Source organism: Stegostoma tigrinum, chromosome 5 (genome assembly GCF_030684315.1).
Source record: "Stegostoma tigrinum isolate sSteTig4 chromosome 5, sSteTig4.hap1, whole genome shotgun sequence".
Lineage (NCBI taxonomy): Eukaryota > Metazoa > Chordata > Chondrichthyes > Orectolobiformes > Stegostomatidae > Stegostoma > Stegostoma tigrinum.
In genome coordinates this window covers 58,021,245-58,033,654 of record NC_081358.1, presented here as the reverse complement: position 1 = coordinate 58,033,654, position 12,410 = coordinate 58,021,245, and the positions used below count along the sequence as shown (strand labels likewise).

The following is a 12,410-nucleotide window of genomic DNA, read 5'->3' as shown; positions in this document are numbered from 1 at the left end:
ATACCTTTTTTAAAGTGTTCAAATTGAATCCATTTTGCTCAGCACAAAATTTTAATATTGCCATGCTGTTTATGTTGCCAAATTCAAGTTACTGAATTTTTTTTGCAGAAAGTGACTAAGTTATCAGGAAGACAGTATAAGTACAATCATATGTTCTCAGTCTTCATTAACAAAACCTTACCATATACATAGGAAGATTTATGCTGGTTATGAATTGTAATATTGTGGGATACCAACTGCAATGACTATATATCCAATAGAATTGTTATAATGTGGTAGCACCTCCTGAGGTAAAGGAACTCTGAACATACATACGTCATTATTACACTGAAAAGGTGCAACCTTCTTTCATGTTCTTTGGCTCTTAGTGGAATGCAATAATCTTCATGATATATAAACTGTAGATAGAGCAGAAGAGGTAAGTTAAACAGAATCAGGGAGCAAACTATCAAGCAAGGCAGCAGACACAGCTGAAGTGCTAACTGACTATAAGACAGCAGCCTTTATTCGAAAAGATAATATTTTAAAAATTGCAATGAGAGTTTAGGTATTTGAGAGACCAGATGGTTTAAAAATTGATGGAGGGGAGGTGCTAGAAAAATTGCTTGCATATAAAGCAACCCTTGGGTGACGTTGTGGACTTTGCTCATTCCCCCCAGGTCTGCATGGGTTTCTGCCAGGTGCTCTAGTTTCCTTCCACTGTCCAAAGATGTGCAATTTACACAGTTTGGCTATAATAAATTACCAACAGTGTTCAGGGATGTGTAGGTTAGGTTTGTTAGCCATGGGAAATGCAGGGATAGGATAGGGGATAGGTTTGGGTGGGATGCTTGTTCAGACAGTCAGTGTGGACTCATTGGGCCAAATAGCCTGTTTCCACGCTGTAGTGATTCAAAGCAGATAAGTTGCCAGATTTGAATAAATTGCATCTCAAGATGCTCATCAGATTATGGGGGTAGGGAATATAGAATTGTGGAAGTATAGCTCATGTTCTTTCAAACCTCTAGAGGAGTAGAGAATTGAGAGTGTTACTCTCTTGCACACTCTTGAACATAAATTAAAAACTGTAAGGGCAAATGTAGAAATTCCAGGCCAGTCAACCTATCTATAATATTTTGAAGTCTTTCATCATCATCCCCCTTACTATCGTTTCAATTTTGTGTCAAATCTTGGATTTTGAAATTAAACCATTTCAACCACCATGTCTCAAGTCTAAGTCATTAACATATAACAAGAAAAACAATGGTCTTAGCACTACACCTTAGGAACCTGTATAAATCCTACTCCACTTTGACATACAACAATTCACCACTACTCTCAGTTTCCTGTCACTCAGAAAATCTGCAAAAATTGCTACAAAACTGGGCAAAAGAAAAAGTTGAACAGTTTCATTTCAAAACATATTTGTGGGAAATATGTGAGAAGTATTTTAATTTCTTTCATATATATTGTCAAACGATAGTCTTATATAACCTAGGAAAATTGAACAAGAATTGGAAACTTTAGAAAGATAACACGAATGGAAGAATTTGGAAATAGTGACCCTTTGGAGAACGAAGTCCCAATTGGAAGATCATAATGTTTCAAAAACAAAGGCAGCTTCCGTAATAGATTATGATTACAAAATATCTCACATAATTGTGACTAAGCATTTCCTTGCAAAACCAAACAGAAATTGCAGAGATAGGAATTGTGATAGTGTGACAAATGCCTGCCTGGTGAGTTAGATAGTAGAAATTAAAGGATAGATATTCTGTAGAGCAATAAAAATGTATATGGTAAGGTATTGTGGCAGATGAAGTATGATTCAAGCTGACTCATTATTTTTATCATAAGGGAAAGTATTTGAATGTATGGCTTGTTAAGACTATCTCGACAGAGGTCGACAGTGAAAGAAAACCTGCAGACATGAATGAATGTGGGGAGTATAGAGTTAAAACCCAAACAAAGGAAAAGGACCTGAAAAGGCTCTGTTTTAATGAAGAGCAAATAGAACAAATGCAGAAAGTGTGCTATAAGAAATAAATCCAGTGTAGGGGTTTTGATCGCATTAGAAAGTTAAATGTGTTTGTTATCTCTTTGGCAGTTTAGGGAATTTTACCAACTAAATAACGTTTGGTTGGCTTCATGTTTGTTAATATCGTAAAAGGCTTGAAATCTAAAAATTGTAATGTATTCCTTGAAGCGAAACATTGTAAATTTATTTTCTGTATTTATTGGCCTCCCTCCCCATTTGCAGCAATTCTGCCATCTTTTTCTTGGCTGCCAAGGCACTTGGTACAAGCTGCCAGGCGTGAAACTTCAGCAGTCATAGGAGGAGGCGCTTAATTGACTATTAATTGGTTATTTAAGGAGCTCAAATAGCCCAGGAGTAGGCACTGCCACTGTTGCCTCCACTGTGAATGAAATCCCAACGGGAGTGAGTAGGCAATGGACATGACGCTGTCATTCCTGACATCTGATTTTCTACAACATACGTTCCAATCAGTTCACCTACCAACTCTCCTGCTGGAACCATTGCATTCCAGCCTATACTTCTGCTACAGGGATATAAGTTAATTCACTCTATTTGAAGTAAGATGCACACCCACAGTAAGTCTGGTATTTCAGGTACTAAGATTTCTGCAATTGTTTGGTAATAAGCCTAAAATTTTGTTTTTAATATCTAATTTACTATATGATTGGCATTAAACTGAAACTTTCCATTGAAAGATCAACTTAATTAAGAACCGGTCAAAACTGGTTTCTCATTAAGTAAGTCAGCTAGGTGGATCGAGTCAGACAGGAGTGTACAAAACTAGCTAACTTAATGCCGTTCATCATCTGAGTGTGACTTACAATAGAGTGCCTGAGTCAAGAGATTCAGGGAATTAAGGAGAGGAAGGGAGCAAACTGTTCTATTGCTTATTCCTTTGGATTTTCAGGCTGCTCTGTTTTAGGAGAAGAATCTTCTTATTTTGTGAGCATCCAGCAAGAAATTAAAGGTAACTCTGTTCCTAAGCTTAAAAATAGTATATCAGCTGGTGGTGAGTTTAATAACCTGTATAAAAACATACTTAAATATGAAGTTGAATATATTAATTAAGAGCACGCAAAGAATGGCCTGTCAGGTTATATGTTTCAGTTACAATATATGGGAATTATTAGTCCAGAAAAAATATGTCTGCAGCCAGTGTTTGAAGTTCAAGCAGCTTCAGCTTCATGAGCTGGAATCTGAACTGTAGACACTGAAAAGCTTCAGGAAGATGGTAGGATACCTGGAAGCAGTTACACATTTTAGGATTGAATTGGCAGATTTAATCAATGTTCAGGGACAAGATAATGTTACTGCTAGTGAGATAGCTCAGGAAAACCAAAGGACAGGAGCAGGTAAGCTTCAGTCTCTGGTTGAGAGTGAGTGCTACAGTTGCGGGCATGGGGCGGTTGCGGTTGGTAGTGGTAGTGTGAGAATTAACTGACTGATTGTGGAACAGGGGTGCAGAAAGTCACTCAAGAAGGGACAATAATAAGGAATGCAGTAATAGTACGAGGCAGTATAATGACGGTGATTGACACAGTTCTCTGCAGCAAAGGGTGTGAGTCCAGACACTTGTGTCCATTGCCAGTACCAGGATTCAGGACATGTGCTTGGGTTAGAGAGCAACTTGTTATGAATGGGAGGACCCAGTCATCGGAGGTATCAATAATGTATGCAGGAATAAAGAGGAAACTTTGTATATTTAGTATAAGAAGCTAGACACCAAATAAAGAAACAGAACCTCAACAGGTCACAATCTCTACATTATACCTGAACCAAATTGGCATTCTGCAAATCAGATTAGACAGATGAATGTATGGATGTGAGTTTGCTCGCTGAGCTGGAACGTTAGTTTTCAGACGTTTCATCACCATTCTAGGTAACATCATCAGTGAGCCTCCGGTGAAGCACTGGTGTTATGTCCCGCTTTCTATTTATCTGTTTAGGTTTCCTTGGGTTGGTGATGTCATTTCCTGTTCTTTTTCTCAGTGGATGGTAGATGGGCTCCAAATCAATGTGTTTGTTGATGGAGTTCCGGTTGAAATGCCATGCTTCTAGGAATTCTCGTGTGTGTCTCTGTTTGGCTTGTCCTAGGATGGATGTGTTGTCCCTCCTCATCTGTATGTACGGACACTAATGATAGTGGATCATGTCGTTTTGTGGCTAGTTGAAGTTTGTGTATCCTGGTGGCTAGCTTTCTGCCAGCTTATCCAATGTAGTGTTTGTCACAGTTCTTGCAAGGTATTTTGTAAATGACATTTGTTTTGCTTGTTGTCTGTATAGGGTCTTTTAAGTTCATTAGCTGCTGTTTTAGTGTGTTGGTGGGTTGTGGGCTACCGTGATGCCAAGAGGTCTGAATAGTCCGGCAGTCATTTCCAAAATATCTTTGATGTAAGGGAGAGTGGTTATGGTTTCTGGGCACGTTTTGTCTGTTTGTTTGGATGCAACTAAAGAAATAAAGAGAATTCTAAATGAAATAGTGGAGGCAATGGATTAAACTTGTGAAGAAGTGGTAAATCAAAGATTAAAATCAAGGACAAAGTGAGAGAAATGATTAACAATTCATGACAGAAAAGAGCAAAGAGTAAGGATCTTAAGGTCAAACAATAGATAAAACTAGAATTTACAAAGAAAGTAAAGAAATAAAACTAAAGGCTCTGTATCTGAGTGCATGTTTAATTTAAGATAAACATAAGGTCTAAGTGGGCAGATTGAAATGACAAATATAATCTGCTGGCCATTACAAATACATGGCTTTAAGATGACATGGATTGTAATCTGGATCTTAAATATAAAATTTAGAAATGACAAGAAAGTAGAAACATATGGAAAGGGAGGAGGTGCTGATGATATTATTAGCACAACAGCGAGTGATGACCTACATGCAGGAAGCCAATATGCAGAAACGGTCAGGGTAGAAATGATGAAAGATAAATGCAAGTGGTCACTTGCAGCAATGGTTTACAGGCTCCATAATATAATCATGTCTCAGGTGCAGTGGGGAGGAGGAGGAGGAGGTTCCTTCATGATAACCTTAAACAGTGTAGGAATTAAAGCCATGCAGTTGGTTTTACTCTGTTCCAGAAAACAATCACCCATTCACCTAAGCTAACTGACTACACTGGATTCCTCGTTTAAGGAAGAATGTAAATACACTGGAAGACAAGGCCTGAAATGGGTGGATTGTCTTATGAGGAATAGTTGAACTTGTGAGACTTGTATCTGTTGGAACGTAGAACAGCAAAAGGCAAATTAAAGTGTTTGGATGTACAGAGTAGTCAATGGTCCTTGATTTCCTTCTGTAGCAGAGACCAGTGGTGTCCACTTGTTATTAACTTGGAAATGCCCTTTGCTCTACTTCTAGCATTCTCAGCATACTGTCTGCAGCATTAGTTTAAAAGCTTTTTCCCTTGCCCAATCAAGATTTTTAATTTTGCATATGGAGCTCAGGTACATTCACTTCCTGTCCAAACTCGAACCAGGAATGCCCTTCCAGACCTTTACTTCCTGATGGTACCTGCAACAGTCAGTTAGAAGCTCTTTATAGCCCATTCAGTTTCTTCAGAATTACTTAGCATTTCTGAAGTAAGGGTTTTAACTTGTGTGCTGTTTCTCCCTTATTGATCTTTCCACAAGTTTATTTTAACAGTTGCAGCTACTGACCATCTGTATGAATAGTCCTTGAAACGGTTTCAATCTGTAAACTCACTCAATATTTTGGAAAATTCTCCTGGATCCAATGGATATTTTAACCTTTATAAAATCTGGTATTGAGCAACAATGGCCTTTGCTGATCAACGATGTTGCATTTGTGGATAGAAGGGTGTTTCAAACAATATTTTTTTCCTGAACTGGTTGTAAGGGGTTACTCAGTCAACAATAGTAGAAGAATGACCACTACATAATCTCAACAAGAAGAGATTACCATCTTGTTCAAGAAGTCAATTATTGCATATAGCAATCAGTTAGTTCATGAGGAGGCCTCTGTGAAGTCTTAACTTGTTTTGTTCTGCATCTAAGACCATACATCTTCAGTTTGAATAGAGCTTAATGCAGTTTCCAGCATGAACTCGTTACCTTAGACTATGATAAAAACCCTCACCCCATCCCCCTCTCTGATGAAGGGTCTAGGCCCGAAACGTCAGCTTTTGTGCTCCTGAGATGCTGCTTGGCCTGCTGTGTTCATCCAGCCTCACATTTTATTATCTATGATAAAAGTTAAGCTCTTTTTTGCATATGTTATTCTTCCAGTGCAATACACCACCAAGTAAAAGAAAACAAAAATTGCACTATTTAGACTGTCTTAACCTATTATGCATCAATATCAAAAGGTCCTTAATCTTGATAGTACATTTACTTGAATAAAGGCACACATCTTTTGAAGTGAAAGAAAATATAAAGGAGCTGAACAGAAAAGGTGGTTGGGGTATCTGACAGTGTGTATGGTGGCTCTCTTTATTCAGTACATTTTATTTAGCATTCATTAAATCTAAGAACACAGTTAATTCACACATGAATTTATTTGATACAGCATTTAAATAAAGTTGCATTTTTGGTCCAAGTTCACAATTGTCATTGTCATAATTGACATCAATTTTGCTTAAACATTGTTAAAAGGAGATAAGAAATCAAAGTTTCATTTGTCTTGCATTCATCAGGATTAAGATGAAAGAAACAGGCTGGAGAAAAGGGTCTCCAATTTGTATAGCTTTTTCTGACTTTAGTCATCATTGGCATGGCGATGTAACAAAAACAGTTTACTGTCAATCTTGGATTTTATTTAATATAGAAGAACATTGGTAGAACATTTGGCCCTTTGAGCCTGCTCCGCCATTCAATATGATCATATTCCCCCGTTCGTACTTTCTCCCCATATCTTTTGATGTCTTAAGACAGAAGAACAACTACCTATATTTCTCTTGTAAGTCTTCAAAGTTTTGGTCTTCACAGTTTCCTGTGGCAGAGAATCTCACGGGCTGTCTACTCTCAGGGTGAATAAATTCCTCCCTTTATCCTTAAATAATGACCCATGGTTCTGGAATCCTTCCTTCATCTGCCCTGTCTAATCCCATTAAAATTTTAATCGGTTTGTACCATATTGCCTCCTTATTCTTCTAAACTTGAGTGAATATACTCTTAACTGATCTAATTTCCCCTTGCACATCAGTCCTGCCATCCCATGAATCAGTTTAGTAAACTTTCTTTGATTACCCTCAATCAGAGTATCCTCCTTTAGATAAGGAGACCAAGACTGCACCAAATAGCACCAGCGCTCGTCCATCCTTGTCTCTATTCATGGTGTTATTAATGAGCTGCCATATTCTAAAGCCCTGATTGCTAAGCTGATTTGTTTGCTGGTTCATAAAATCACATCACCACATCCTTCATTTCAGGAACCAGAACTGACACATTCTCCTTGACTTTATTGCTAACCAATAGAATATTCGGTTTTCAGTAAGGTTTGGTTCCCAGCTGTCACAATGTAGTGAAATTAAAATGCATGTTGTATAAAGGATTCTTCAAAACAAAACAGTAAACAAAGCACAATTGTGGAATTCTCGTTGATGAAATCTTGTCAACGCGGAATGACAGACCCACCTGAGCGGCTATAATTGAGCTTATGGCCTAAATTACTGTAGCTGTAGTGTCAGTTTCCAATTGTTCCTTCTAGTGAGCAGAGTGTGGATGCATTTTAATTCTACTCATAAATCTTTTACAGTGGTTGGATTGTCCACAATTATTGCTTTAGTTTCTCGAAAGGCAGATCATAATTCCCAAAGCTTTTTGTCTGTTCTCACATATTGGTTTAGATTAATATTTTTATCTTGAAAACTGGAATGCAACCAACTTATTGGCAATTAAAAAAGCCTTTTATAATTACTAATAAATCTGAACCTCTGAGAAAAAATACTATTCTGGGTCAGATTTTGCTGTCAAAATAATGGTAAGACTAATGGCACATGCTGTTATTCACGAGCAAATAGCACTGCAATATCAAACCAAAATGTGCACAATGAATCTAATTACAGGCAGAAAACATCATGTTTCCAGTGTTGCTGAATCCAGGCCACTAATGTAGCTTTCATTAGATGCAGGTGGAAGCCTATTGTACATGCAGTTGCACCCCAATGCTGCCACTGTTGCTTAAGGTAGCATTAACATCAAAGCTGGGGTAGTGCCATATTTACACTAAGATCAGCAAACAGTGAGAGGAACACATTGATTACAACAGACTAAAACATTATATAAAATTTCCTTATTTTTGAAACCCTTGCTGGCCAGCAATAAATTCCTCAAGATGCCCTTTGACCTTCCAAGCCCCAAACTTGACAGAATAGCCTACTGCCATGATAACCAAAACACAACCAGTCAGGAACCTTTACTCCACCGATTGTCAAAGATCCATCCCAGAGCTCTGTGACTGCGGTCTCCTGCTATCAAGCTCGTGCTCCCCCGACCATCCAGTCACAAAACGATCAGACTTATCTCCAGGAACTGTTAATTCAGTGAGCCTTGCAGTTGTGATTAACCTGTATATCCTTTCCTCTGAGGGCTCATCACCCAGTACCAAGCAAGAACACACCATTTCTGTGCCTTCCTGCTGCCAACCCTGAAAGGCTGGCTTCAGTTTGTTTGCTCAAAAGCTCCCGTAGCTTCAGTGAGATTAGTTACCCTAATGCCGCATTCTACAAATGTGCTTGAATTTGCCTTCCTCTATTCCAGAGAACAGCTAAGATGAAATTAGGTGGTTTGTTACCCGATGCATTGAATAGAGCAATGGCCTTAAACTGTTCTGTTATTTCTTCAGACTGTTATTAGGTATGGTTTTAACATTTAACATAACTACACGTGGTTGCGAAGGGCAGTGAAAACAATCATGCCACTACACCTTTTTTGCATGAAAAAAATCGGCATTCTTAATGACATTTTGACAAATTTTGGACAATGGTCATTTGTCGTGTAAACATTTAAAATACTTCACATTGTGCCCAATTCAGTAACTGCATTTGAGGTTTAGCACAGTTAGAACTTTTCTTCTATTCCTAAAATGTTCCAATCCCTATTTATTGTGGACGGAACCAAGTAACATTGTGTAGATCCAGTTGAAAAACTAAAGTGCCAAAACTTAAACCATGCGCAGAATGGCCCATTCAGTTATTCATAGGTATTGATAAAGTAAAGATGGAGCATGGGTTGATAGAAAATTCTTCTTTCAAACCTGCACTATCAGGTGGCAAATTTATGTTAATTTCACACCCAGGGCTAGATGTGCTGAGGTTGTTATTAAACAGACATCATCATCCTACTTGTAGCATTTACTTCTGCCGCAATATTTCTCAGAGATTCACAGATACTTAGGATGATTACAATGCAGCATTTATAATCACACCTCAATCAACAGTAAATAAAATTGTTTATCTACTGTTTATTTCATAGGTCAAGCACCTTTTCAAATCCTGTGTACTTAAAGTGCCTGATCACAGGCTGTTCCCACAATGTTAATTATATTCATTTTTTTTCCTCAGAGGGATACCGCGGAGGCTGGAAGCGAATGACAGTGATGACAGTGATGATTGTGAGATACATCAAGAAAGGCAAACAGGAACTTACTTCCTCCACCACTGTTAAAAATGTCATCCTACCCTGGCAAACGAACATGACTGCCTCTTCCTCAGGCTCCTCATGATAATCAATGCCCTTCATGTTAGCGTCATTACCCATCTCAGTCTGCAAAACCTTGGAGATGCAGAAGCGAAAAATAAAACAAAATCTAAGTGCCTGAGCCCATATATGCAGACCGACAGGCTTGTTATAACTGGCAGAGTGTTTGCTAATTAAACGTTTCGGGCTTGGAAACAATTATTTCCTTGCAGAGAAACTACAACAAAGTGGACTGTAGGCGTCTAAGGCTTGGTCCATCAAACCCCCTAAATCGCATGTGATCGAAGCCCGGAGTGATTGTATTTCGCTTCTTTTTGTGTTTATTTTAACAGGTACAGCAAGTTTCTAATGATAAAAGTGCAATTTCTGTCATTTTCAAAACCAAACTGTATTTTTAGAGAGAAAAGAAATTGCTTGTTATTCCACATCAACCTCTTCATAGTTATGTTACCACAGAGTACTACTGGTGAAAGCTTATTTGATATTGTCGCTTCCCTTACCACCAATAGAAAAAAAGTCTGTAATTATTTAAGTTGTCTGTTCTGATCTTTATCATGAAATTGTCAGACCATCTGCAAACTTAGCAGTCTCCATAAATGCTTGTCATTTGATTGTAAGAAAAAGGTTCCACATTGAAAGTTGAAAGCTACACTATAAAAACATGATGTTTCACTAAAGTTATTTTGCAGTTTTATTGCCATTACATGAGACATTTTGTTCTTTCAGGCTGTCAGCTACCATTGTCAAATATGTATGTTAAAATGTTGAAACTTTTGTTACTGCATTGCTTTGGGCTTTTTATTGAAAATGGAAATAAATAGTTAAATTATTGCTTAAAGCTTTGATTCTTACATTTTGAAATAACTAAACAAACTCTGAAATTGTATATAGGAAGGTAGTACAAGGAGAAGGCTATTCAGCCCTTCAAGATGTTTGCACTATCCAATTAGATCATCACAATTTTCCACCACAAATCAAAGTTCATTACTTTGTTCCTGATCCATTAGGCTAACCCAAAAAGAAATTGGTTTTCAATATTTAAATTGTCAGACAAATTTCAGGGATACAGCTTAATAGGACTCTTGATCTTGGAGATACAGTTCCTTCTGATTTCAACCCCAAATGACATAGTTTTTCTTTGCCCCCTGGTTCTGGATTCACACAAATACTTATTTTTCTGGATCAACTCTCTAGGTAACTCTTCATATCTATAGAACTAAAATTTAGTTTGCACCATTTCTTGATTGCGAGTATTGAAATTCGTGATCTGCCTTTGCTGTTTGTATTCGAGCCAGACAGTGCACAAAATAGGTGTTCCTACCTCATTTACCTGATGGTAGTTTAAGACAACACAACACTATTGCCATTAATTAGCTGTGGCAATTGGCAGCAAGCCAAGCAGTGTGAGTTAATCGCAGCTCTGTTCTGAGCGGCAGCCTGTCCCTCTTAAATGGAAATTGTGCTGAATAACAGAGGCTACATGTATTACTGTGATTCTGAACAAAGAAAATGTAACTAAGACAGAGAAAGTATTCCAGGGTCATGAATAAGGCACATAACTCATTAAGGATGGAGCTTGAAGGAGGAAGGACATGACAATTCCCAGAAGCCCTCAAAAGTTATTAGAACGAGATGGCAAGGAGATAGAAACAGAAATAGGGAGGGTGGTAAAAGGGGTGGGGGAGTGACATTGCTAGTCAGGGCTAGTATAGCAGTTACTAAAAAGCCAGTTCAAGAATAATATGTCTACAGAGCCGGTTTGGGTTGAGGTCAGGAACAAGAAAGGAACAGTCTCTGTTGGTTTTTTTTTACAGACCCATAATAGTTGCAGAGAAGTGGAGGAGATGATAAGGAGGCAGAAACTGGAAAGGTGCAGAAGTCACAGGGTTGTAGTCATGGGTGGTTTCAACTTTCCAAATATTGATTGGAAACTTTTTTAGTTGTACTAGTTTGGATTGAGCAGATTTTGCCCAGTGCATTCAGGAAGAATTCCTGACACAGTATGTAGATGGACCAACATGAGGAGAGGCCACTTTGGATTTGGTGTTTGGCAATGAACCGGGCCAAGTGTTAGGCCTATTCGTAGGAGAGCATTTTGGCGGTAGCGATCATAACTCTGTTGTTTTTACAATAGTCATGGAAAAGGATAGGTACATACAGCAGGGTAAGGTTTATAATTGGGGGAAGGGTAATTATAATTCTGTCAAGCAAGAACTAGATAACATAAAATGGGATCAGATGCCGTCAGGGAAGAGCACTATTGAAATGTGGAGATTGCTTAAAGGAATGCATGCTGTGTGTGCTCGATATGTTTGTTCCCAGCACGCAGGGAAGGTGCTGTTGAGTGAGGGAGCCTTGGTTCTCAAGAGAGGTCGAACAATTAGTTAAGAGGAAGAAGGATGCTTATATAAGGTTTAGGAAACAAGGATCAGAAAAGGCTCTCTAGGGACACAGGTTAGCCAGGAAGGAGCTGAGGAAAGGGCTTAGGAGATCTATAAATGATGTATAAGGGAGTGAGAAAACCTTGGCAGATAGGATCAAGGAAAACCTCCAGGCTTTTTATACGTATGTGAGAAATAAGAGTATGACCAGAGAAAGGGTAGGGCCAATCAAGGGTTGTAAAGGGAATTTGTGAACGGATACTAAAGAGATAGGAGAGGTCCTTAATGAATACACTTCTTCAGCATTCACAACTGAGAGGAACCTAATTGTAGGGGAGGACAGTGTGAAA

General features: G+C 38.3%; 1 protein-coding gene across 4 annotated transcripts in view; it reads left to right on the top strand.

Moving 5' to 3' along the window:
• neto1l (neuropilin (NRP) and tolloid (TLL)-like 1, like) overlaps positions 1-10,468 on the top strand; it is a 222,583-nt gene extending 212,115 nt beyond the window's left edge. For 3 of the 4 annotated variants that reach the window (XM_048528543.2, XM_059646009.1, XM_048528540.2), the window contains one exon: positions 9,544-10,468. In XM_048528543.2, coding sequence (XP_048384500.1) covers positions 9,544-9,646 — 103 coding nt within the window. In that variant the 3' untranslated portion in view covers positions 9,647-10,468. The remainder of the gene's footprint in view (positions 1-9,543) is intronic. The other variant, XM_059646010.1, reaches the window with a different exon arrangement.
• The last annotated feature ends 1,942 nt before the right edge of the window (positions 10,469-12,410 follow it).